General features: G+C 38.7%; 1 protein-coding gene across 3 annotated transcripts in view; it reads right to left on the bottom strand.

Moving 5' to 3' along the window:
* zfpm2a (zinc finger protein, FOG family member 2a) overlaps positions 1-27914 on the bottom strand; it is a 162212-nt gene that overhangs the window by 100618 nt on the left and 33680 nt on the right. The window contains exons 1-2 of one of the 3 annotated variants that reach the window (XM_057339671.1): positions 9243-9354; positions 8868-9026 (exon numbers count right to left, since the gene is read on the bottom strand). The exons of 1 other annotated variant lie outside the window; for it this stretch is intronic. In XM_057339671.1, coding sequence (XP_057195654.1) covers positions 8868-8943 — 76 coding nt within the window. In that variant the 5' untranslated portion in view covers positions 8944-9026; positions 9243-9354. Of the gene's footprint in view, positions 1-8867; positions 9027-9242; positions 9355-27914 lie in introns of those variants that run through there. One more of the 3 variants, XM_057339670.1, reaches the window with a different exon arrangement.

Below are 27914 nucleotides of genomic sequence, written 5' to 3'. Positions count from 1 at the left end.
ATGAGATCCACAGTCTTTCTCCACTCTGCTAAACCGACTCCTAAAAACAGACTGATTCAGATCCCAAGGTGAGTGTGTGTGTGTGTGTGTGTGTGTGTGTGTGTGTGTGTGTGTGTGTGTGTGTGTGTGTGTGTCCGCATATGTCTGACATTAGAATGGAGTTAGTGAGATGATGAATCCAGCCAATCAGATGACATAATCTTCTGTTTTGTCTAATGGCAGTGACATGCATGCGAGTCAATAAGCTTATAGGCGATTTACACAAACAGCTCCTGCAGCAAGGTAGACACAAAGTCATATTGGCTTTTCTCTTCCTCACAGCATTGTTTTACCAAGAAAGCCCTTGAAAATGTCAATCTGGTGAGGGTGATTTTAAGGAGATCTGAGCTGTCTAATCCCGACCAACTGAAAGAGAGCGAGACAGAGATACAAAGATCAAACAGACATAGAAATTGTCTAGATTCTGAGGGCTAATATATTCCAATTTAATATATATTTCATTAAGACAAATTATATATAAACCTTTTTACACAAACTAATTTCTCTGTACGCATTACAAATTACATAAACATATTTTATTGGGTAGTAGAACAGTGACAGTTGTACCAATTGTAATGAAAAAAGTAAAAAAAGTCAATTACAATGTCTTCATAATCTTTCATCAAAATGTACTAACTTTACGTAAAATAAATAACTGAAAGAGTAAATAAATCAGCTTTTCGTTTTTAGGTGACATCACATATCCTCCTTACTACAGCCTCTCCATTTCTACCAATCAGCTTCATTCTGTTTTGCAGCTTGAGCCAATAAATTCATCAGGAATAAAATATTAGAAATTTACTGAACATGACATTTCAGTCAGAAACGCATCACATTACGGAGGTCAAATAGTAATAGAAAAAGTGAGTTCGATGTTGACTTGAAGTACCATGGTATACAGTAAATATCAAAGGATCACCTTTCAGTATTGATGTAACAGTGTTCGTTTATCAATAATTTTGCAAAAAAAGATTTCCCCGTACAACTGAAATTGTTTCTTATTAAAGATTTATGTAATTTCTACCCTTTTATGTCTGTTTATTTGGTGTGAATTGCGCTATTGAACGTTACTTTACAAAAGCGGGAAAATGGCTCCAGCTATTACATGACCAAAATTGCTTTGTTGGATTGTTTTCTAATAAAGGGAACTTTTGAATTATGTATCCAGTGTGTTTTGAAGATAACGAGCTCATTTTGTTATGCTTGGTGATGGGTGGCCACTTTGGAAAGCAATATTTCCCCTCCATGTAAAGCAATGGTAATTGAGAACCTGTAAAGTGAATTGTTAAATACATTCCCTGTAAAACCAAAGACACCTGTACAAAAATACTCCAAAACTCCTTATACATCAAAGTTGACAGTTTAGCTTTTGTCCCAATAATCTGCGCTGGCATGCAACGTTTGGAAGGAGATTACAAAAAAATCAAAACGGCTCCAAAATGGAGAAGAAAAAAGGAAAATAACCCAACACAATCCCACCCAGCATCCCGGTGGAGTGTGTGATTAGCAGAAGGCCACAGCACTATCTCTTTAAAGGCCCATAAATTCCCCATCATTACAGGAACTGGCTGCGCTCTCTTCTGGCTGTTGCCGGCCTGTGTTATCTCTCCCTGCGATGTCGTCTGGAATATGTAGATCTGGCCTGGCTAGATTGTCATACTTAACAAACATTAATGAATCATTTCCTGCACGGAGTCAAACGGGGCTAAAGGGATGTGTCTTTCATCTTATCGCGGCTCAAACGGACATTTTCCCATATTGTCGCGTGTTGGCGTCAGCAACGGGAGAAATATTTTGAAAAGATCGTTCCGTTGCAGAAGATCCCGATTAGAGAGGAAACCGCACAAAGAAGAGCGTAATTAATTCTATCGCTTTCTGTTTATTGGCTGGCGTGGCGATGCCGCCTGGATTCAACAGATTTGCTCGTAAGTGGCACCTTGCTACGGGCGAAAGCGACTGATAATTATTCTAGCCGTTCACTGCGGCGATACCATCAGAGCAGAATGGAATCTCAACGCTGCTATTTCGATCAATTATTTCATATTGAACATGTTTGTGCTGGCGCTTTCAGAAGACGAAACTATTTTATTGTTACAAGGAACACTGGGACAGTCACGATATTTAATTGGTTCCTGCCACAATTCACAATTCTGTTCATTGTGCTTGGAATGCAACAAGCTATTAGTCAAATGAAGTTGGACACTTTTTATGTGACTCCAAGGGTCTGTTCCTATTGAGCTGTCTAGGGATCTACCTTTTGAGGAAGCATCCTGCCAGACACTACAAAAAATGAATTTCTTGTTTATTAGTATTAAGTATCTAAACATTCTTAAATCAAGATATATTTACTTCACAAGGAAAGTTGCTTAAGATATTTTGTCTTGTTCAATGAAAGAAAATATAAGAATTTAGTACATTTATGTTTAAAACAAGCAACAAATCTGCCAATAGGGTATGAAAAATAAACCAGAATAAGGTATAAGAAAAATGTAAAACTAAATTCAGGTTTACTTACCCCATTGGCAGGTTTTTTTGCTTGTTTTAAAGGTCACTATCCTTGTGAAATAAATGCATCTTGATTTAAAAACTTTTAGATATTTGTAATGCTTAGCAATATTCATTTTATTTATATAGCACTTAAAGCTACAGTTTGTAGTCTACGTCAGTACAGGCGGTAACAAAGGATAACGCGGATATGACGCCATTGACAGGCGACTGCACAGCCCCGTGTCACTGTTTAGAATGGCGATTTTCTCACGATTTACAAGTAGTTGGAAACATTTGAGATATTGTAAGTACTCAGCAAATATACAAAATATATAACACTGGCCTAGTGGTTTTTGGATATTTTACTGCAAAATTGTTACCAACTGTACCTTTAACCCAAAGTAAAATATTTGTATGAAGTAAAATATTTACATTTGTAAACATTTTAGCTAACATGAACCAACAATGATCAATACAGTCAATACCAATACAATTGGTCATTGTGCATCAACTTGAAAGTTACAACTTGGGTATTAAAGGAGTCATTCGCCGGAAGTATGTGTTTTTCTTTGTCTTTTGTGTGTTATAAGTTGCCCATGCATGTATTAGACACGTGAAATTGCAAAAATTTAAGTGTCAGAACAAAAGATGTATTTTATCTAGAAGCGAATGCTCACCCAGACCTGCCTGAAACGCCTCGTGTAACCACACCCCCACAACTTGACGTCAGCTCGTGGAGTGATTTGACTAAAACCGCCCAAATCTACACGCAAGTAATGTGGGCGTACCTGTCAGCACAATTGCTTTGAAACCTGATGTTCCGAATATGGTAAGAGGCCTTACATTTCCGTCACACAATTGCAGTATTTCACCAATCACTACGCAGTAGTGAACTGTCCAATCATAGCACACCTCAATTTTCAGAGCGATGAGCTATGTAAAATATCCTCGCGTTTCAGAGAGGCGGGGCTAAGAGGAGATACAAACATGCACGGTATGTTGAAAATATAGCGTTTTTTAACGTTAAATCGTGTATACACATTGTAATACATCTAAAGCCGTTTTAGCCGCGCAAAATGACCCCTTTAGTAAATGCTGAAATTAACATGAACCAAGAAAAATAAATGCTGTCGAAGTATTGTTCATTATTAGTTCATTATAGCTATATGATATGATAGTATTGAGTAATGTTAACAAATACAACCTTATTGCACAGTGTACATTAAAATCAAGCAAAAGTAGTAACAAAATTTCGACACCAATACCGACATCTTTATATTCAGAGTGATATCTGCAGATGCCGATTCTGAAGATTAAATGAATATTTCTTAACTTTCTGAACGTTATTAATTCATGTAATAACTATTAGAACATCAAACTGGTGATGTAACTTAACACTTTCTATATACAGAGCACAAATTCATCGCATTTTCTTGTTCTCTTTTGATTGACAGGATATATTGGCCCTGATCATCGGCTGTTGATTAGTGTAATAATAGTGTAAAAAACTGCTTTCAGTGTCCGATATATCGGTATATCTCTAAAAAGTAGTATGCTAAAAAAATAACCCAGTTAAAACTGAAGGTAACTGTAGCAATGACCGAAAAGAACGCACAATGGAGAGATCATACAACCGACTCTGATAGTGAAACAGTGTTAACATGTTGCTAAGCTACAGCCTGTCAATTGCACAGTAGGGCAACTTTCTAAAATGTTCACAAATCACATCATAAACATAACTAAGATAAAATATTCATTATTAATTAGCTAAACCAACAGTATTTTATATACTTAGAAATGAATCAAATCTATTTATTAACAATTTCCTAACTAAAAACATTAGATTACCTTCAGATACCAGACAACACAACAACATCATTTGTTCCTTCCTACCTCATAACAGCCTTTGTGTCAAAGCCAGGAAACACGCTAGGTTTTGGAACAGAGCCGACACATCACTTCCCAACAGAAACATTTACAAGAACGGACACACATGGAAGCAAGGTCAAATTTCACAACACCAGCATTCTTACAATTACATCACCTAGTGTGACAGAAGCTCGTAAATTTTATTTTGAAACTTGTTCACAACCACCACTCTATAAATGTGAAATTGACCGTGGAGTTGTTTTTGAGGGGGTGACAAGGGGACAACAAGGTTGTTTTTTCCCCCCTTATATTCTCATCTCCACTTTCAAAAAGGGGCCCCGTGTGTTCTGACGGGGTTCAAGTTTCATGTTTATTCACACTGTGTGCTAGACTCGCTCTATTCACGGCCACGGACTTCATTTCACACTGCGCTTTGCTGTTTCTCAGCCATTTCGTATGAAGCCATTGACAGAAGCGTCTCAATCATTTCATGGTACATGAGTGTGCAGCGATGCCGCTGAAGCGAGACTCTCTCCAAACAGTTTAGGGGGGGCGCAGAGAGGAACCCTTCTGCTGTTTCGGGGTATTTGGTTCCACAAAGGCTGCTGGGAATTGGAATGTGTGATGTGCAAAAAGATGTGTGTGTCCTTCGACGCTTTAGAGATAAAGTACTTGATCGTAATGCACGATGGTTGCTGTGAACTCTTACTGTTATGAGCTATAGATGTTATTCGCTTGAGTTATTTTATGTCACGATTAATGATGTCCAAAAGATGAGTAAATAAAACAATGTGGCTGGTAACTTTAAAATAAAGCACAATGCATGTTTAAGACTAAATGTAAAAATGGCAATATTGTAATAGTTGATATGATTCAAATAAAAGACAAACTGCTTATTTAAGGGCAAAGTTCTTTCATCATTTACTCGCCCTCATGTTAATCCAAACCTGACTTTCTTTCTTCTGCAGTACACAAAAGAATACATTATGAAAAACTCTGGTAACTAAACAACACTGGATCCCATTGACTTCCATTCTACGAACACAAAACCACTGACGAATTTCTCAAATTATCATCTTTTGTGTCCCACTTAAGAAAGAGTCATATACAGTATAGTTTTTGAATGACATGAGGGTGAATAAATTATGTCGGATTTTATATTTTTGGGTAAACTATCCCTTTAAGAAAAAGATCCAACACATCTCACATAATCCATTAAAAGACTATCTGGCAACACACGTGGAACAACTTCAGTAGCCAAGCGATGATGCAACAAAAAAGGTTTAATGTCCTTTTTACATAAAAACAAACCAGTAAATATCTGTCAGACATTGTGCGTAGGGGCTTAAGAAGTTGCAAAAGTTGTCTAGTGAGTCTAAATCAAGACTTGCAAGGTGCAACAGATAGCTTTTCATGGAAGATGCCAACGAACGGGCTAACCTTTCATCCAACTGTCTGACCTCTGCGAATTTAAGCTGCTTTGCTTTCCGATCAAAGTTAATAAGGGCTTCGTGAGTTAATGAAAATGGACGATTCCTCTTTGTGTTGCGACAGATTCTTAATACCTATTAAAGACCCAAACTTTTAATGGAAGTTTTAGGTTCTCCTGACAAGCTAGTCTTCGCCAAACGCACACACGATACGCCACCACTGAGCCATCAACTTCATGGGAGACCTTATTTATCCAGAACAGATAAAGGCCCAGGGATGAGTGACTGTTTTTAAAGCTTCACCATTGGACTTCTCTATGCGTTAATTACAGCATGCCATCTCATTTGAGAGGGTTTGCCTCATGAAGAAAACCCTCTCTGTCATTCTATAGCTGAGGAATAACACGCGTAAACCGTTTAAAGCCAGCAGGATTGCATTGTTCTTTAATTCATGGCACTTCGACGGAAGAGGAGTGATTTTAAGCCACTCAGAAGCAGGGCTAAATGCGCTTTAAAAAGATCTAATTGAGCAGAGGATCAGGGGAAATGAATACACCTGATGAGCTTGTACTGTGTGCTAAAGGAAAGAGAATGGGAAGTTGTCCGGAGAATTCGAGGGAGACTTAACACAGAGTTGCAGAACTACAGCAGACTGAGAAATCGTTTGACAACGAGATTACTTAAGAATCTTGAGCTGTGGTTTTACGTTTTAGCAAAGCCCTCTGAAAAGTTAAGGGGAATCTTAGAGGAGATTTGCTAAAACTTAATCATAAAACTTTGGTTCAACCCTTACACTTAAAGTACTGTGGCGTTCCCATGGTACACCCTCACGAAAATAACCCATGGTTTTACTACAACACAACTGTACCATTGTTTCTCTATAGTAACCAGTTTAAGCACGATATTTGTACTAAAACTATTGTAAAATAAATATTCAATAACAAGAAGTGTTTCATATATACAGTGCCTTGCAAAAGTATTTATCCCCCTTCATTGTATTCACATTTTGTTATGCTGCCTTATCTTAAACTACTTTAAATGATTTTTTTTACATTAATCTACACTCCATTCACAATAATGACAAAACAAACAACTGATTTTTGACAGCTTTGCAAATTTATTAAAAATAAAAACAAAAATAAGTACATTGCGGTAGTATTCATACCCTTTTCTGGGACACTTGAAATTTTGCTCAGAAGCATTAGTTTTGCTTGTTGATGTTTCTACACTTCGAGTGGAGTTAAGCTGTGCCAAATTCAATTGAATAAGTATGATTTGGAGCGGCAGCTCAATAAAAGGTGCAATGGCTGAAAATGCATATCAAAGTAAAACCAAGACATGAGGTCAAAAGAACTGCCAGTAGAGCTCTGAGACAGGATTATATCAAGGCACAGATCTGGGGAAGACTTCTGAAAACAATCTGCTGTATTGAAGGTTCACAGAAGCATGTAGCCTCCATTTATCCTCAATGAAAGAGGTTTGGAACCACCAGATCTCTTACTTGAGCTGACCTCCTGTCCAAACTGAGCCATCGATGGAGAAGGGTCTTGGTTAGAGCGGTGACCAAGAAGCTAAACAATGCAAGAGTGGCTTATGGACAACTCCGTCTATATCCTTGAGTGGCCCAGCTAGTGCTTGAACCCAACTGAACATCTCTGTAGAAACCTGAAAATGTTTGTTTACTGATGATCTCCATCCAACCTGACAGAGTTTGAGAGGATCTGATGAGAAGAATGGCAGAAAATGTGCAGATGTGTAAAGCTTGTCACATCACACCCCAAAAGATTTGAGTCTGTAAAGGTGCTTTAACTATCTTCTGAGTTAAGGGTGTGAATACTTATGCAATGTACTTACTTCAGTGTTTAATTTTTAATAAATTTGCAAAGCTGTCACAAATCTGTTTTTTGTTTTGTCATTATTGTGCATGGAGTGTAGATTCATGTAAAAAAATATTATTTTAAAGTAGTTTAAGACAAGGCAGTAGCAAAACAAAATGTGAATAAAATGAAGGGGGGGAATACTTTTGCAAGGCACTGTACAAATGTTGGGTTATTTTTAACCCAGCTTTGGATTAAAAAAGACAAACCTAATTCTTAGGTTATAAATAACCTTATGCTGGGTTCTTTAAACCCAAAATGCTGGGTTGTTTTAAACCATTATTGGGTCAATTAAAAACATTTTTGGGGTTAATTTAACCCAACGGCTGGGTTCATCATCCCATTTTGACCCAATGCTTGGTTGAAAATAACGTAAAGTTTAATCATCTCATACACTCACATCTATGTGTCATTTATGGGCTCCTTTTAAGACTTTAATATAATATAATAAATATTTAAATGTGAAGAATCAACTCTTGCATGTCCTCAAAGAGAGATCAATCAAAGCAGCACATGTACTGTATACAGAGATTTACTGTAAATGTCTACAAAGTTTCCATTTTTTTCCAATACATTTCTAAATACTAAAGAAGCAACCTTGGAATCTTTTTTAATAGCAATTGAATGCAGCGTCTGAACACTGTATTTTATTCCTAAGGCAACTGCCACTGAAAAGCTATACAAAAACAAATTTCAAAATTGAAAAATGATTTATCTCCAAGGCTTTCAGCGAATAGCAGGAAACAAAAGTACATATTAAGATATTCCTTTGACCCTGAAACAGCATATTGCCAAACCGCTGTAGTTCTAAGCTTTCCGCGTGTCACACCTTTAAATGCAGAACAAAAAGAAAATCACTAATAGAACACAACTTGTAACCAACAGAAAAAATATGCCTGTCCTCAAAGACAGTAAAAACACACAGTGCCTGAAGGAAATTAATAAAGAAATTTGAAGAACATTTTCTGTTTGAGGCAAGGGGGCATTCAAAGCATGAAACTCTATGAAGTCAGATTCCTGCCATGGCATAACAAGAGAAGACATTCAGAGGCAGGACTGTGCTTCACTAAGAAATAAAAAATACCAAATTCATTAAGCACAATGATAAATATCTAAACCCTTGCTTGGTCGTAGCTGTGAAAGCAGAAGCGACAGAAGTGCTGACCTTTGACGCAGAAGTATTCCATGTCCTCACAGGTGAGGTTGTCCATTTCAAAGTCAGCAGCAAAGTTTTCATCCATTGAATACTCATCTTTAGTCACGAGTTCATTTCCGTCAGCTATGCACTCTTCCTCCTCTTCCTCCACACCTCCGTCCAGCGGACCTGGACACATAACACAACAATCTGAACCTTTATACTGTACATACAGTACTTAGATTTACATCTATGAATTTGGCAGACAGTTTAATCCAAAGCGACTTATTTTGTATCACTATATGTGTTCCTCTGGGAATCCAACCCATGACCTCTTCACTGCTAATGTTACAGGAACATTTATATAAAATTGCACAATATCCATTGCACAAGCACAATGCTTACGATTTCTGCTCGAGAAAAGTGTCTTCTGTATTTAGCTCACTTGACTGGGTCTCCTCATGACCGCTGCTGTATGTGTGGAGCGCTGCTAGTTTGCCAGCCGGTGTCAAAACTCTGTAAAACCCTCTCCATCTATGAGAAACGTTCCTACCGCACGACCTAGTGACTTTTAACACCCGCGCCGACAGGAGCGCAGGACAGAAAATGCCTTTATTAATTTGTCTGCCTTATCACAGGATACAATGTTGATTTTCCATTTACATTTCATGCCTGCGGGTAATACACCGGTGCAATCTTAAAAGAGACATTCTCCCAATGATTAATTTTTTTCTCTGCTCCGTGCAATGTTATTTCTTTAAATCTAAATGATTTCTTGACTCTACCTTGTAGCTGTACTTTTTTTGTATTTGCATATTGTGATTTCGCGGCAATCGAGGGCGCTGGTGAAATTGCTTCCCACTAAAATCTGTAACTACAGAAAAAAAGTTACTATGCATTTGAATAAGCCTTTCTGTGAGACGCCACCCAACACATGAAACAAATATCTCCGTACAAATAAAACTGCATAAACCACTGTGTCCTGACAATACATCTTGCCTGCTTTTTCTTAAACATTTGTCTATAATTGCATACATCTTTATTATGTTTTTTATTAGTGTTGTTAGTGTCGTTATTGCTCATACTGTATCTACTGTACAGTAAATTATGTTGTGCTGTTCTCATCTGGTATAGACTAGAGGTGCACCGATTGACCGGCAAGAGATCTTAATCGGCCGTTTTTTCGTATGATCGGCCCGACCGGTGACCGGCCGGTCAGTCTCACGTCTCGCCGATTCCAAGCCGATCTTCTGTTTCCCGTGATGTGGGCAAGAACGTCACAGCCGTCAGTACACTCAAAGCCACAAGTAAACGTGTAAACGTGCATGCGCACAGCCTGTCTTTCACGGCTCGTTTATACTCGGCATGTGTGTCCACCGGACCGCGAGTCTCTGCTGACTGACGCGCATCTCTCATATCCGCTGACTGCACGCGCGTGCACACGCATCATGTACTGTACACACTGTAGTTCATCTCTCGCTGCTCCGTCTACACGGGGTATGTATGCTAACAGTGATGCTATTAGCATCATGCTAAACTCTGACACATGCTAAACTCATGTTGAAGTCGTTCACTCTGTGTAAAACCAACGTAAATTCCACTCAACCTGATTCCTTGTCTTACGTTAAAACTGTGGTCATTTCACCTAGGTAAAATGACATTCAACACGACTTCTACTTGTTTTTAAAAATCCAAAATATAAAAAAATGAATAAATCAACCAATATATGTGATATATATCTGACTGAGTTCTTTACTAACACAAAAAACTGCAAATACATATACATCTTTAGAGTAGAATTCACTCATAAGATTTTTAACTTTTTTATTGAAGTTGCAGCAAAAATCAACCCACTTCTTTTAATACTACAGACACAAGATAAAGACTATTTATTTTACATTTCAGAAAAAATGAAATAAAGCAATGTTAGTTTCATAAACAGAAACAGACGAGAATAAAGTTGAAGTATTTTATTTTATTGTTATCTTAGACTTTTGTGAGATGAGTACAAAAATGAAAAAGGTAAATTAAGTGACATGTTTAGTTATATTTTATTATTTGTACTTCTTTTCAGTCACAGAGTTCTTCAATTTAAGAGTTGTTTGGGAAAGAGAAGATTCTGTAATTTAATACAGCTTGGAGAACTGCATTTAGGGAAATTTGGGGAAATTGTAATGTTCAATCATTTATGTAATGAAAATAAAAAAAATGTGTATTGAAGAAAATTTAATATGGTTTTATATACAGTATACTGTCAATTATAGTTTGTGGATAGAAAATCGGAATCGGCAAAAATCGGAATCGGCAGGTTTCACTTGTAATAAAATCGGAAATCGGAATCGGCAAAGAAAATTGCAATCGGTGCATCTCTAGTATAGACCATAACAGGGATCTCTCATCAAGTGACTTGGGGGTTGTAATATGGCTACTAAGCAACCACCAAAAATTTTTAGCAACCACCACCAACATTTTAGCAGCCACCAACATTTTAGCAACCCCCTAGCATCCACCAACATTTTAGCAACAACCTAGCAACCACCAACAACATTTTAGCAACCAACAACAACATTTAGCAACAACGTAGCAACCACCAACAACATTTTAGCAGCCATCCACATTTTAACAACCACCTAGCAAACACCAACAACATTTTAGCAACCAACAACAACATTTTAGCAGCCACCAACATTTTAGCAACCCCCTAGCATCCACCAACATTTTAGCAACCACCTAGCAACCACCAACAACATTTTAGCAACCACCTAGCAACCAACAACAACATTTTAGCAACCATCAAAAACATTTTAGCATCCACCACCACCAACATTTTAGCAGCCACCTAGCAACCAACAACAACATTTTAGCAACAACCTAGCAACCACCAACAGCATTTTAGCAACCACCTAGCAACCAACAACAACATTTTAGCAACCATCAACAACATTTTAGCATCCACCACCACCAACAATTTAGCAACCACCTAGCAACCAACAACAACATTTTAGCAACAACCTAGCAACCACCAACAGCATTTTAGCAGCCATCCACATTTTAACAACCACCTAGCAAACACCAACAACATTTTAGCAACTACCAACAGTTTAGCAACCACCACCAACATTTCAGCAACCACCAACATTTCAGCAACTACCAACAGTTTAGCAACCACCACCAACATTTCAGCAACCACCAACATTTCAGCAACTACCAACATTTTAGCAACCACCTAGCCACCACCACCAACATTTTAGTAACAACCTAGAACCACCAACAACATTTTAGCAACCACATAGCAAGCACCAACAACATTTTAGCAACAATCAACATTTTAGCAACCACCACCAGCAACATGTTAGCAACAATAAAGCATCGGCCTGGTTATAACCTTCAACACACATTTCCTTGTAAATGTAAAAAGATTGTTTATGAACCAGCTTTTCTGTAGCTATTCTTAGTAAAAAAAGAAAAACTGTGATACTAAAGATCTCTAAAGATTTCTACACAATTTGATAAATACAGTATACTTCTCATGAATTTAACTTTTTTTGTTCATTTTATTATATTTTTAAATAAGTGTATATTTTAATTTATTTACTTATAATTAATGCGTTTATCGTGATAAATGTTTTACTTTGCACATTAAACTTGTCCACACAGCCATGTTCCATACTGTACAATGCAAGGAAATGGCAACCAATCGCCGCCCATGATACATTTATGTTTAAGGAAAGCCCTTACACGCATTAAACTTGCCATTTTTTCATGTACGTGTGAAGCTCCAAACCGATAAACCGAGGCCTACCCTGTACTGTACATGTCAAATGCGTATTTAACATAACATTTTGTTCGCTCGTAGCAGGGGTGCAAGGCACTCGCTTTTAATAAAGCAATAATTTCAGTGAAGAGCCCTTTCTTCCTACGCAGAGCACCGTCAAGCACCGCCTGATCTTCCCAAACGGCCGGCTCTGTTCATTAAGACTGTTAAATGACTTCTTTATAGTGCGCTACATCTGCAGGACTCGTGCTACATGAAAAGAATTAGCGCACAGATCTTCAATAGACACGGTGTGAAGTCCTCGAGAGCAGCCTTTTAAATTAGGCTACAGTTTTATGATGTTATCGCGTTCACCCTTTTACCGGCTCGCAGGGGAAAGCGGCACCTTGGCGTCCTCGCAGTACATCTCAATATGCTAAAAGCAGATGGGCAGAGAGATATCCGACACGCTGAGCGACTCGCAGAAGCGATTCTAAAACACTGTTCAAACAGACACCCTGAACAATGAATGTCTTTAAATTATAAAAACGAAATGGGTCACAAGCATTTATATGTTGTGTTAATTTTACAAATCCATAGCCTAGTTCCCGCACTTACATTTCTGTACAATTCTGTACATTTATGCTCTACAAGTTACCGTTGTCATGGACCCATTTCTTCCCTTCATAAAACATCACATCTAATAGATTCGTAAGATAAAACACATTGTAACATTTTGAACGTTTGCTTCAATTCCAGATTTTTTATAAGGCTACTTCATCCAACCTGCTCCGATTACCAAGTTCAAGCCCTTTCCGCATGTTTGGCTTATTATACTGCATTCATTGCATGAAGAGACCTGAAATAATTTCAGAGACGGCAAACGATAAGAATAATGACTTTCTAAACGACTAGGCCCGCACTCCTAGCTCATTTTCTGATAGTGCTGTGCCCTGCTATATTTGGTTGTATACTGTTTAAAAGTCTGTCACAATCAATCTCGTGACGGCTGCGCTTTGCAGATGCTCGGAGTCGGCAGGGCCGAATGCGCCGGATGCTGCGCTCAATGCCTCTGACACCATCAGAGAATAGTTTGAACCCGAGAAAGAAAATCGATGTGATGTATCATAAGATAGAGAATCTTGTTAGATGAAGAATCTGAGAGAATTAAAGTCATGTGAAAAGTACAGGCTTTGTCATCTCTTTTACACCAAACACTTTTTGATTGTTTATCGACAAACTGCAGGTTTTTGGCTAGATGTGGAAAATTGATCTGCGGTGTTAAGCTAACAAAGATTTGTATGTGTCATGGTCATTGGGCGACAGAGGCCTTCGTGATGACATAACACATCAAGCGTAATTTATGGTCGTGCGTAGGACCTACGCCGTAGCTCTGCGTAGCCTGACGTGCACCTTGCCAAAAATGTAACAACGCTTCAACTCAAGGCAGACCCTTCGCGGACCGCAAACGCCGTGGATTGGTCTGTTTGAACCCCTCCCTCAGGTAAAGAAAAACTCTGCGATAGCGTCATGTTTACTCAAACGCACTTCCAAGAGACATATAACAGAACACACACACTGCTCTCTCACATACAATTAAAGTTAATGGTGACCAGGGGCCGTCAGTCAATAAAAATGTTCAAGCATTTCATCAAATGTATCAAGTTTTCAGAAGAGCTTTGAGTGAGAAACAGACTATGGCCAGATTCACATTTTGCGTCTAAAACCGCGCGGGCCGCTTTCTCTCTCCAAATGACCCGTGGTGCGCGCGGCACTCCGAAAAGTTGAACTATTTCCATCTCGATACGGCGCAGACTCGCCTAGAAAAATGTGCGCCGCATCTACATTTAAGATAACGAATATGCGCGCGGAAAAGACGCAAAATGTGAATCAGGCCTTAAAGGAATAGTTCACCCAAAAATGCTCCCCATTGACTTGACCGTAGTGGGGACCGTTTTTAGGTGAACTATTCCTTTAAAATCTGTCATAATTTATTCACCCTCATGTCATTCCAAACCTGTATGACTTACTGCCTTCTGTGAAACACAAAAGAAGGTATTTTGAGAAATGTTTAGCGGTTTTGTTTCCATGCAACAGAAGTCGGTAGGGACCAATGTTGCTTGGCTACCAACGTTCTTTAAAATATCTTCTTTTGTGTCCTGCAGAAGAAAGTCCTACAGGTTTGTAAGGACATGAAGGTGACTAAATGATGACAGATTTTTTTGACGTGCCATGTTTAAATATATGTGAACTACCTTATAAAGATCTGAAGAGATCATGTAAAGCTATTAACTACATTCAGAAGACTTTGACTGTCACAGTCGATTCACTCAGTTTATATTCTTTTGTTTTGTTCCGACTTGGTCACTATTCACTTTTATTGTATGAAAAAATAGCAAGGTGACTTCTGTTAAACTTCTGCTTTTGTGCTTTCCAAAAAAAGACAATCATACAGGTTTGGAACAACATTGAGGTGAATGCATTTTCATTTTTGGGCGTACTGTACTGTACCTCATATTAAAACACCTCAACAGCTTTTCATAACCACTTTTGTATGGTAATAGACCTCAGCTTACCCAGCAACCTCAGCGAGATGCAGATCAGCTGAGAGATGCGAAGATGCACATGCTCATCCACACTCCAAAAGTGTGCCAAGTCAAGGAAAAAAACAAAAGTCCATCACAAATTGATCACAACATGTCACCACATTTCAAATCTCAACTCTGGCTAACCCTGAAAACGGATTAAGAAAGCATGAAAAATCAAACAGAATTATAAACTTCAAAACAAAAGTACGTGTGATTGTGATTGGCTGTTGGTGCAGCGGTGTGTGCGTTTGGAGGCTCGTCTGGGGCCTCTGATGGTGATAGCACACTTTATCAGCTGAAGCCACGGTGTGGAGCCCCATCACAGACCGGTCTTCTCTATGGCTCTAATTAGGGTAGAGGTAATTGAATCGCATAGAACAAAGCAGCAGATCTCTACAAGCGTGGAAATCATTCTGCTCGCACCTACAGCACTCGCTTTTTTCATCTGGCTGCGCCATTGAATACAGGATCGAGCTTGGCCTGGGGATAAAACACGCAGCGAGCACCTGAGACCCAACACGAATACATAATGCCGCTTAAAGGCCTTCAGGGACGTCCAACCAGATTTGGATGAGAACCTGCCTTTTGTGGGCCAACGACAAATTCTGGTGTGGTGCTGGGACATTCAGCGTTTGAACGTGCACACACACCATTCGGCCTAGAAGTCCAGAACACACATTTCAGCACAACTTTCAGCATTTTAATTAGTCAAGTGAAAGTTTACAAGGTTCACATATGTGCGCAGAATTCGTTGAGCTATCATCTACTGATATCTAAAGAGAAATAGAATGAATCAAAGCAAGATCTATACCAATGTAAAAGTGCAGAGATATCTTTAACATCTTGAAAATTGAACAGCTTTAGACAAGAGTGAGTTTATATACAAAACAAAAAAAAAAGATCGAGACCAAATAAGAAAAACAATCTTGCACGTGTCTGCTCTATAAATTCACAAATCACAACATCAGGGTTTTTCCTGGCTCAAAATGAGGCGGAGGTGGTGCCATCCTGATCTTGTACACACACACGTAGGCCTACCGTACCTTTAAGTGGATTAACCAAAGTGACTTCGAGTTTGACATATTAAAAGTTCTAATAAAATTAGATAAAAATGACAATTATTAAGTTATATAAAACATTACTTTTATTCAACCAAACAGAAATGTTTTTTTTATCAAATAAAGCTTTTTTATCATTTTCAACTAACTTTTCAGCCCACAATAGCCAACTGAATTAACCAGTCTTACTAAATGAGCAAAGCTCATTCACATCTTGCATTCTCTGTGGTTCACTTTAAATTATTCAAGGATCTCTTATATTCGCTAGTGACTGAAAAGTTCAATAGTTTAAATGAATCGGTTCAAATAAGTCATTCGTGTGCGAGTCGTTCTGAACGCAATGTGCGTTCATACTGACGAACTCGCTGTATACACAGTATACGCTGATTCAACGATCCAACTGCACAGCTAAAGACATTACAATGATGTACGTCATGTTAATTTAAGAAATTTCAAGAAATGAAACGTACTTGGATGCAAAACAAACAGCCGTGTTCTTGTACTGGCTCTTGTTCTGCAACTGTTTTTAGCACCGCAGTGTGCTGATAACGAAACAGCGCTTCCACTGTGGCGTAATGTCGCAACTGCAGTTACAAATGACAGTCTGATAAATGCACGCAGCATTTCTTGTGAAGACTCGCAACATAATTTTAGCGAGAGTCCGAGGCGGCACGACATTTGACGGAGGCGGCCGCCTCCAATTTCTCTATGCAGGAAAAACCCTGAACATGTTACCGTGTTTAGATCTGCCAAGATATCATTGAATCATCTGAAGTCTGCAATCAAAAGTCAGATCTCATGAACTCAAAAACTGAAATTTCTCCAAGACCAAATTATCTAAATTATTTTTATAGCTCTCTTACTGTGCCAACTATTGTCTCATATGCGTCTATTTGTGTTTCGTTTCATAGGAAAACATCTGAAGAGGCAATCACTGAGCAATACAACTTTAGCGTGTGTACTGTATATTTAAAATAAAACCATATGAATCAGGGTTTCCAAATCATTTTCATAACTTTTATCACTCACGATCATCAGTTTTTTTATTTACATAAAAGCAATTGGTAACTATTTGGAAATGTTTAAATTCACAGAAACTCAGAAATGTTAGAACTCCCATATTCCTAATTTTCATTATCCAAGATTCCCATGATTATTACCCCTTAAAATGTTTTACTGATTTACTAATAATGTGTCATTTGATACTAAAAATCACTAGAACATATTCTCAAAACTACACAACATAGTTAATGAGGTCAGAACATCCAGATATATCTTAAGTAGGTCATGTTTTGTGGGTTGCATGTTTGATGAATTTAAGAGCTCAGAGATCAATGATTAAAAGACTCAATTACTATAGCAACTAAAGGCCCATAAACATTAGAACAGAGGTTTTCAGAACTGCTAAGAAAAATCGCATGTAAACACGAGCTCAAACCCAGCTCAAACCCTCCCATGTGCATATAAAAGTTAAATATCCTGTGTTCAGCATCTAGTCGGCTGGAATTGGAGTGGCATAAGAACAGGACTGGCATTTGACAAGGCCATTAAAATGCTGGAGGTGTTTCTGAACGAGCTGTTGGGCTACGGCAGATGCCAGGATCGCTCTCTCTCTCTCTGCACCCAACTGGCAGGTCTGCATGCCTATTAAAGGCTGAGGGTCGTCCTCCAAATGTTCAACACCAATCACAGAGACCCTGCTCTCTGAAGCTCAGGTGCGAGTTCTCATTAGCTCTCTGCACTCTGTCCCAATTTGGACCCGACTGCCTTTCAGAAACGCTCTCTCCGATCGCTCCCCATCAACTCGACTGAGCTCCAGTGAGACACATTTGCAAATGAACTGACTTTTGCGCTGGATTTCTGTGCCTGAGGTGCGGTCACACTAGACATTTGCATGCATACTTTGAACTCGACTGATTCAAACCTGATATGATATCACGCTTCTCTTTTTAACAAAACAACATAGTAAAAATATCAAAAATAAATGGATAATCTTAAACGTAACATTAAAATTGACAATACAATATACAAATATACTGTATATATACTGTATACATACAATATATTTGTCCATTTTAATTTCATGTTTAATATAAAATAAGTAAATAAATACATAAATAAATCATTCATTTAATTACATTGTTTATTTATTTATTCATTTAGTGCGAGCCAGTAAGTCCCTCCTCTTCTGAGCGCGCTCCTCCAATCACGTGGCTCCATTCTGGTATGAAACACACATTCCGAGAATTTGTAGCCCAATCGATTCCTAATGAATAAAATCAATTTCTGTCAAACTTTTTTACTCCTTAAATAAGTACGCCACTCAAATATTTGTCAGTTTACAAAAATAAATGAGCTTTTGTGCAGGAAGCGCCGCCCACATCCAAATCTCAGGCTTCTAAAGAGGAACAAATGCTTTAAACTCTCAGCGTTTCAGTTTTAAATCCAGACCTTTTATATCACGGAAACAAATGAGGGCCTTTTAAATGAAACCGATGAGAGCCGTAAATTAGGCCGATAAAACAATGTTTCTCCATCAAGGAACAATTTCTGAAACGGATATGCCCGAGATTCCAATTTCAGTAGCTAGAAAGAGGCAGACGTTTTTTAAGCAATAAATTCCTCATTAATTCAATTCTAACATGCCTCTGGTTCCTATTTCTATTATTGATAGTTCCACTTTTTAAATACCCCAGATAAAAAAAATCTGTGCTCTAACTCTAAGGAGACAGAACTCACGATACCATCTAAATATTACTCATGCCAAAGAAAAGTGTGAAGTCTGATGAACATTTCAAAAGAACAATTATTTATGGATCGGCTAAATCTTTTCCATTTTTTAATTAAAAGTAAAGAAAATAGAAGCTAATTATCCTGTAAAGATTAGCCGGTGGGCATCTTTCTGTAAATTACTTCTAATTAAAAGGAAATTGTCAAATGACATTCAAAGTGCTATCCTTTAAAGCAGACAGAGGGCGGATTTTTTTTCTCTCGCTGGCTTTCGAGTCTTGATGTGGCCGTGTGAAGCTTACGGAGAGAGATTATAAACTCCTCGGCTGAGGAGGCAGAAGGCCCCGTTTTCTCTTGTAAAGACGCTCTTTGGATTGTGCCTGTTATGTGCCCGGGTGGCCATATCTGTGGAGTCCTCATGGGTCATTATTTGATCGCAACGATGGTCTAACCGTTTAAAGTGTGGGTCAAGAGAGAAATACATTTTCTATTTCGTTGAAAGCATAGAGAAGAAATGTCTCGAGAGGAAGTCATTTGGGGTGGCTCTGTTTCTCACCTAGAAAATAATTGTATTGCTTAGAGGTTGCTTTTCATTTAAGTATCGGTGTTGTCTCATATGTTTCTCCTGAACTCGTCTCTTCTAGTATTCTGTATAAATATGCAAGGACTGCGAGTAAGCCATTTGTAATGTACTGTACAGTAGGTACATTTCTCTAAGAATGAAATGCAGAATCATCTAAACCAGGGCTCGACATTAACGCTTGTCCGCTTGTCCGGGACAAGTGAATGTTTTGTATGGGCAAGTGAGAGAGAATTTTACTTGCCCGACCGGACAAGTAACTTGAAAAAAAAAACAGTGCAACATATGTAGGATAATAAGAATATGTGCATTAGACAGAGCTGCGTGGTTGTGCTTGTTTGTGTGACAATAATCAATGGCGCACCGCACTGAGTCCACGCGGATGCGGAATCCTGTTATTTAAATGTCATCTGGCTGTTCTGCGTGTCTGAGTGAATTACGTGCACAGTTTAACATACAACACGAGTGATGGTCGAGTATTTATCTGCGTCTGCTCTGTATGAGGACATGAACTTCATCTCCAGAGTTTCTCTGAGAGTTTATTTTACGAGCGTTTTACTGTTTGAGTGAAGCTATCTGCAAACAAGCGTCTTACCTAAGATCCGTCAAAATTTAAGTCCCGTTAAATTGAACATTTAGACAAAAAATACTGTAGTGTACTATAGTATTTGTTATTAAAAATTGAAGTGCCCTTGTAGTAAATTGATAAACACTGTATACTATAGTAAAGTTCAAAAACACTATAGTAAGAATTTTACTGCTGTTTACTATAGTAAATACTATAGTATACTACAGTAATTTATGTGGACAAATATACCACTATTGTATAGTAAAAAAGGAAAAACACAGAACTTAGAAATATTAAAACAAATTTAGGTAATCTAAAAATGATATGGCCCTAATTTATCCATCTGTATGTAACATTAATGTCTTTTGTCAGTTATCTGCCTATTCATAATGAACTACACTTGCACATTTCTGCCTGTGCTACCAAACACTATTTAAAATGCTTAGAAGCAAACTAGACCAATCCAATTATATTGATTATATTATATTATAATTCAAATGAAATATCATTTTTTTATCTTTGGACAAGTAATTTTTGTAGTCGGACAAGTGAATGTCAAATTTACTTGTCCGAAGGACAACCACATGACAATGCTTAATGTCAAGCCCTGTAAACACAGGTCTGTTTGTGCATCCTGACTAGCCAGACATGAAAATATAAACTTGACCAAGAGCATGAGACATATAGTAACAGTACAAAGCAAAAAAAGTATAGTAAAGATTAAAACTGCAATATATAGACTTTTGCCTCTATATCGCCATCTGCATCGCCGACAACTTAAATTTACATTTACATTTACGCATTTGGCAAATTATAAATTGTCATTCTAAGCTGCAAATCAAGTAAGGTAAGGAGATAGTTTTGAATACTTGCTCAATAACCTTTTCCTACCAAAAGTTATGGACTGCAGCTTAAATCAAGTTATTTTGGGAAAAAAAAACTTCTAGAAGAAAAGTGTATTAACATACAAAAAAGTAGAGAAAGTAGAGCCTCTATATGCAAGTATATACAAAACAACATTGTCCTACCTAACATATAGTATAAACAGCTTTTCTTTAGACCTAATATTCTTTAGCGAAGTCTACATTTTTCAAGGGACATCTCTAACATTAAAAACTCCCATTAAGCATACAAATAACAAATTGTTGTTTCGCCAGACCTTTTTATAGTTCTTGTACAATTCTTTGGTGCTAATTATTGTGATAATATTTATTTTCATGTTGCATCAATGTTTTAGTGTATGGTTAGCTCAAGTAAATTTTGAGCTTATATCATTCATTTTTATATATACGGTATATTGCAAATATTGCAAAAACTGTTCAAATTTTCACATATTTACAAAAATATATTTTCCAAGTGTCACTGTCAAAAAATTCCTGAAATTTATGTAGCACATGGAAAGGTGGTATGAAGCAATGATGGGTGACTACGTCTGGAACTTGGTTCGTGAGGACAGTATTAGTCATAAAAGACAAAAACGATCAAATGTATGCTTCAGAAGTTTTGGGCGACTCATTTTTAGTAACTGTTATGTTAAACTGTTGTTTTGAGCTCAGTGTTATGCCAGTACCTTTTCATTTCTGTGTATGAGTAATAATACCAAAATGTATAAATGTGTGAAAATTGTTTATTTGTGAGTACTGTCGATGGTAAAAACAATGATGTGATTTTCGTATTCAGCATGTCAAACTTACTAAAAAAAATTAAAAATTAAAGCGAAACGCAAACGCAACTTTTAAAAAAATTGTTTCATGGTATAATTTTTTACTTTAAAGTATAACCAAGAGCTTTAAGACACAACTGCCACATAATTCACTTTTACCTCTATGGAAGCGCTGTAGTCCCTGTATTCAACATCATCTAGACCTAGAAAATATCACAGTCATCTCTGCTTGCCCTCCATTCAATCTCATTACCGTCTAGTAGAAACACATGAGATATTAAAGAATGGGATGTTTCTCTCTGTTGGCAGCCACTGACACTGTAGATCAGGTTCGCTGTAGATCAGGTTTCATGTTGATTTCATCATGTACCAGGGCATGAAGCTCCTGCAGTGGCACAGTTTAATGTTTGTCAAACAGTGACGCTCGGGGGCCCTCAGAGGCCTCACCTACTGTCTCCACGGCGTCTCCAGAGGGTATTTACATTCTTCTTTCATAGAGCACCAGCAGTGTCACTTCTAATGATACTGACAGACACACACACACACACACTTCCTGCAATACACTGTAACTCATCTGATGTCGTCAGAGAGTTAGACGCACACAAGCTTGGTTCCAAAACCATACTGTCTACCACCTTCATACATAGACAGCCACCATATCAGACAGCATCTTCAGTGTCAAGGAATCTCATAAGTGACTGATCTGGGTATATTTTAAATATAGTGAACTATGTATTAAGTAGATTAGACAGTATTCATAAACCATTACCAGTATTGAACGATTTTACCACATTTCTCAAGCTTTATCCACAATCTTAGATTCACTGAGCTCCTCGCAATGCATTCTGGGTTCGTCTTCTCCACAAATTACACACAAAGGGCTGTCTTGGAAGGTATCTAAAAAGTCAGTATAATCATGCCCACCCTTCGGAACAGACTTCACATAACAAACGTGCCAATAATGCCTTTAAAGGTGCCCTATGTAGGCAGCTCACTAGGTTTTTAACAGATCCATGATATCGTAGAAACCAACAAAGAAAAAGCAAAACACAACTCAGTCTAAAGTACAGTTGTGATTCCTGATCAATAAATACAGTATTTTAGATGCATATTTACATCACAGCACTACGTCCATAATGTTTCCTAGTGCTTATTTCCTAGTGACAAAAAAAATGTATAGACAAACTTGAGGGAATTATGCACGATTAGATGAAGAAAATGTAATATAATGATAGGCACATTTGTAACACATCAAAGCATCATTCAATGTTGATTGGCTGGCAAAACCTCTGCAAAACCATATGGAATACAGTGAAATGTCTTTACAACCAGCTGTGTGTTGGGGAGGGGAAATTTTCCTCCGTGGGGACAGAGAGTCACTCCTGCAGTAACACGCAGACGACAGCACATTGACCTTTAACTAAAGCAGCAAGAGAAACCTCTGTCAAAGTGTCCTTAAGAGATGACAACAGCCCTCCTGACAGAGCACACACACATTAACACACACAAGAACAGAGATCTGTACTGAGACCTCTTAAGAGATACAGAAGACGGCACTTAAGAAACAGAGTCATTGCTGATGAATGGTCGCAACAAATGAACCATAATTCTGTTATGTACTGTATGATTTATTCTAATATATGATTCAGACAAATGTTTTCTCATCTTTATTTCTGAAGTAAATGCTTAATAAGTCATCTAAAAGCCCCCTCTCACACCTTGCATTTTTTAAGTTATTTATTCTAATTAAAATATACAAATATTTATGGTTATTTCATAATGTTTGTAAAAAATATAACAATAATTATCATTGATAATAATAATATTATTATTATAAAGTATTCAATTATTTACAGCATAGACCCCCTTTTTCTTCTTCTTCTTCTTCTTATTATTATTATTAAGAGAAAAAATGCTAAAAAAAATAAAAAACAAACGTTACTTTATTTCAGTATTATTAAAAATGATTATGAGCAAAACAACAGCAAAACCAAGATCTACACGTAATAGAATTCTTATATAACAGCATGAAGCTTTGAGACACACACCTAGTCCATAATAATGCCGTCAAACGCGACACGCACGCTGAGAATTCTCCGACCCAAATATCAAAAGCTCCTTTTTACTAAATGCTTCCATATTACAAGCAAATTACTAGTGCAGTGTGAAGACGCCAGCGAGGAACAAAGATGGGCAGCCATAATTATATCGCCACGTGCGCCGCATGTCAATGGGCCGCAGTGCCTCCCGCGGGCTATCCCCTGGGCCCCGGGCATCAAAATGATGGCCAAATTATTTTGTGCTCCGTTGCATCCCGAAACAATTATCATATTTACTGCAGCCGCATTATGACAACAATGCTGTTTACACCTGTCTGAGAGAGAAAAGGCGAGGTTTGCGTTCTCTAATTTAGCAAATGTACAGTATGCATATGAGCTCTCTGGCAGAATTAGGTCAGGACTAGAATACATCAATAGCAACCCATATGTGCAACATCTCCCTCTTGCCTCCCTCTCTCTCTCTCCCTGTGTTCTCGTCTTCGCTCGGAAGCCTGCCGATGTGGCAAGCTGACGACTGCAGAAGTGCGATACGTGCAAATCACTTTTGCAGATGAGTTTGAAACTCTTTTAAATATTCAGATATCAGACATCCGAAGCGGCAAGCCGCTCCCCTTAAGACTCCATCCCGGCAAGAGACCGGATCCCCCGCTCATTAAGAGAACGCTTGCTCGGTTTACACCCGAAATATTTCACACCAAATGTACAGCCTAGGAAAAACATCAGCCTTATCGCCCATAACAATGCAAATTGTCAAAAGCCCAAGGAAGATTTCAGCCGAAAATCCTAAGTCGTTTTTTTTCTACCGCCGCTTTCTGTCTCGTTTTTCATCTTTCGCTTCTGCAGCTTATTGACGCTTTTGATTTTTTCAGGCTCGCATAGAAGTCACGTGTCTCGATGGAAAAATGTTCTGCTGCCACGAGAAGCAAGAACACATGCGTCTGCCAACAGCGCATCAAACGCAGCACGGCGGGACCGTGCCACCCAGTGCCCGGGCAGTCGGACCACATTTAGACAGGTTAAAAACATCCGCTATCACCCATTCCCTGACCTTATTTAATCAGCGTTAAACTACGTTCTAAACCGACGCACATACTGACATCATAAAAAGCCAATAAACCTCTCAACGACAAGCCACTTGGCCTCTCGGGTCCACGGTTTGAAAACTCTCTCACCATCAAACTTGCTTGTTTTCCTAATTGGCTAATGATGTTTCAGTAGCTCTTTCAAAACGCTCTCCTCTTCATACACCCCCCCCGCGTCAGCCTCGTCTCCCGCTTGTTAGCCCCTACGTCAAATTTGTCTCCGTGCCATTTTAATTACAGCCGCAGCAATCTCTCCTGTGGCATTCTGGGAGAACACCGATCTGCAAAAAAGGTGATAAGTGAAGACGACACCCAGCTTTGGTATCAGCCATAAACAGACACTTAATTGAATCATTTGACCTGAGAGGTTGATCGCCTGCAATAGCATGCAGCAGGGAAGGAAGACGCTTTCGGATTTTAAAACGGCCGAGTTTTGCGTGCCTGCGTTGGCGGCCTGCTCGCGTTGTGACACTACAGGACAGATAAGTGCTCTCCGTGTGCGTCACCTTCTGCAGATGGCGGCGCAGGCGCTCGTGCCCACCGCTACGCACGGCGATTTGACTGCGCTCCATTTTTTTCCTCCTGTGGAAAGACTATTTGTAGATGTAGGAGTTATCAATCCGAGCAGACGTGCAATCCGGGTTCGGTGTCACTTCCCCTCATTATGTTAATGGTTAATGCATGCAAATGAAAACATTCCGGCAATTTGATTTCTTTGAAGATAGTTTGCATATTGTCTTAGCCGTAATGACGGCACACTTTCCATCCGGCTCGGATTTATGCGAGGCCGGTTCATTTTTATCAGCTCCGAGTTCATTTCTAGGGCTACTGGAATGTGTTTTTCCACTTACCGTCGAACTAATTAGGATTCAGGTAACATATGCAGATTTTTCACGCTATTGGTGTTTTTCTTAATTAAGAAACAAATGAATTTTCCCCAGCAAAAGAGATGGAACGCTGGGATACAGTGCCAGAGGCCAGATGCTGTTGCTCTTAATTAGAAGTCACTCTATTGTCTGAGCTTTTTTAATGAAGCTCCAATCTAAATGGATATCAAGAAAGACTGCTGGAGCAGAGGAAAGAAAAACCGGCCATTTTAAATAATAAGAAAATAAAGATAACGTGAGACAAAAGATATGTCCTGCCAGCAGACTTCCAGAGACAGTTGAGCGGAGAGCAGCGTGCCCCTCACCCCTGGCGAACCGCCGCCGAGCTTCTTTAAAAACGCTTCACCCGCCCACCGCTCCGAGCTTTTCACTCAATCCAGGTTTTTGTCAAAAAAACTGAATCCAACGGTAAAGGTTATTTATTTTCATTTCAAGTCAACACTCGCGGTCGCTCCGAAGGAAATACCGCAGAGAAAAATGCGCGTTGCAAGCGTGACACATGACACGCTTAGTTTTGCATCTGAAGGCCGTTTCGACTGTTTTGCATTTTGACTTGATTCACACACCAAAAGAGAAAAGTCTACTAAATAAATAATAAAACAAAAATGTTTGGAAAGTTCTGAGGCGGGCGTCTGTGCGAGGCGCAGTCAGCGAGGTCACTTGGGCCGGGCTCAAAGAGTTGGGCAGTGCATTTGGTGGCTCAAGGCGATAACATCGGGTGCCCACGCAGGCGCGCGCTGCGTGCCCACATGTGTTGCCAAGCCCATCGGTTCTCCTTCAGACAGCATGGCTTAGGAGCTCCCAGCGGATGGGCCAGAGCCCACTGATACGTGCCCAGGACCGCCGCGCATGGGCCAAGCGTCCTCGCGCCCAGGGGCTGTGCCATCGATGCCCGTTACGTTTGCCAGGCTGGATGCCACCCAGCAGCCCATTTTAAAAGAGCTTTTTGCTAGATCAGGTATGCGGTGTGATTTCGCTTTCCCTTTGTAATGGACCCAGTTAAAGGCGAGCCAGCCTGACTTTTAACTTGCGTTCTGCCTTGCCTTTCATTTGAGCAGCGACTCGTAATTGATTTCAGAGTTTCCACATTTTGGATGCTTGAAAGTGTCTTTTTTCCCTCCAGATACCAACTGTGGGGCCAAGTGAAATCAAAAAGCATTTGAAAACAGAAATCTACATTTTTTTCCTTTAAGAACAATCGTTTTTTTAACCTCCATTCTCACCTACCAGAAGCAAGTCTCTCTAAGAACAGCCGTGTTTCAAATGCGTCTACTTATCCCTAAAATTACCATAATCCTCTTGCGCTTCACCCATGCGCGGCACAGACCTGCTTGTTTATTTCTATCTCCCTGAGAGATTAGGGCGGCAGATTAGCTAGTGCTGAAACACGAGTCGCCATCAAAGACGGAGAGGATAATGTCACTCTTTCTTTCTTTCACCCCCTCCCCTTCCTGAAGTCGTCGGAACGCTATTAGAACAATAGCAATGCGAACACGCCGTTGAGCGTGACAACAATGGCAGCCGATCCTGAGGGAGCCGTAACTCTGTCTGAACACAGCACATATTAAGCCTGCACACATCACATGTTAACATTTAGATCTTCTGATCAAAACAATCTGATAAAATCCTTTCTTTTATTTCTTCTTTCAAGGAGGAGACTACAAGCCCTGTATATCGAAAACTACGGTATCCGGGGCACTTGCAAAAAAATTATATTTCCTTTATATTCCAGCCCACAAAACTACAAGCAAACTAATCTGCTAAACAAAGTTTGTCTTAACGTTAAAGGGATCGTTCATCCAAAAATTAAAATGATTTTATTTAGTGCTGTCAATCGATTCAAAAAATTAATCGGATTAATCACACATTTTCTGTGATTAATCACGATTAATCACACATAACAATAATATTTTAAAATATACTTTTACATTTGAATAATTTCACATTTAATCTTCAAATTGATGTAGAAACAACATATTTCTTTAACAGCGTCATTTTATGAATGAAAGAAAACATTTTGATATTAGTACTGTAACTGATGTCTCTATTAAATTTATTATTTTAACATTAATTATAGCCATTCAACAATATAATTGAGAGCTATCAT

This window comes from Triplophysa rosa, linkage group LG8 (genome assembly GCF_024868665.1).
Source record: "Triplophysa rosa linkage group LG8, Trosa_1v2, whole genome shotgun sequence".
Taxonomy (NCBI): domain Eukaryota; kingdom Metazoa; phylum Chordata; class Actinopteri; order Cypriniformes; family Nemacheilidae; genus Triplophysa; species Triplophysa rosa.
The sequence above is the reverse complement of the archived record's forward strand: the minus strand, read 5'-3'. Positions and strand labels throughout refer to the sequence as shown.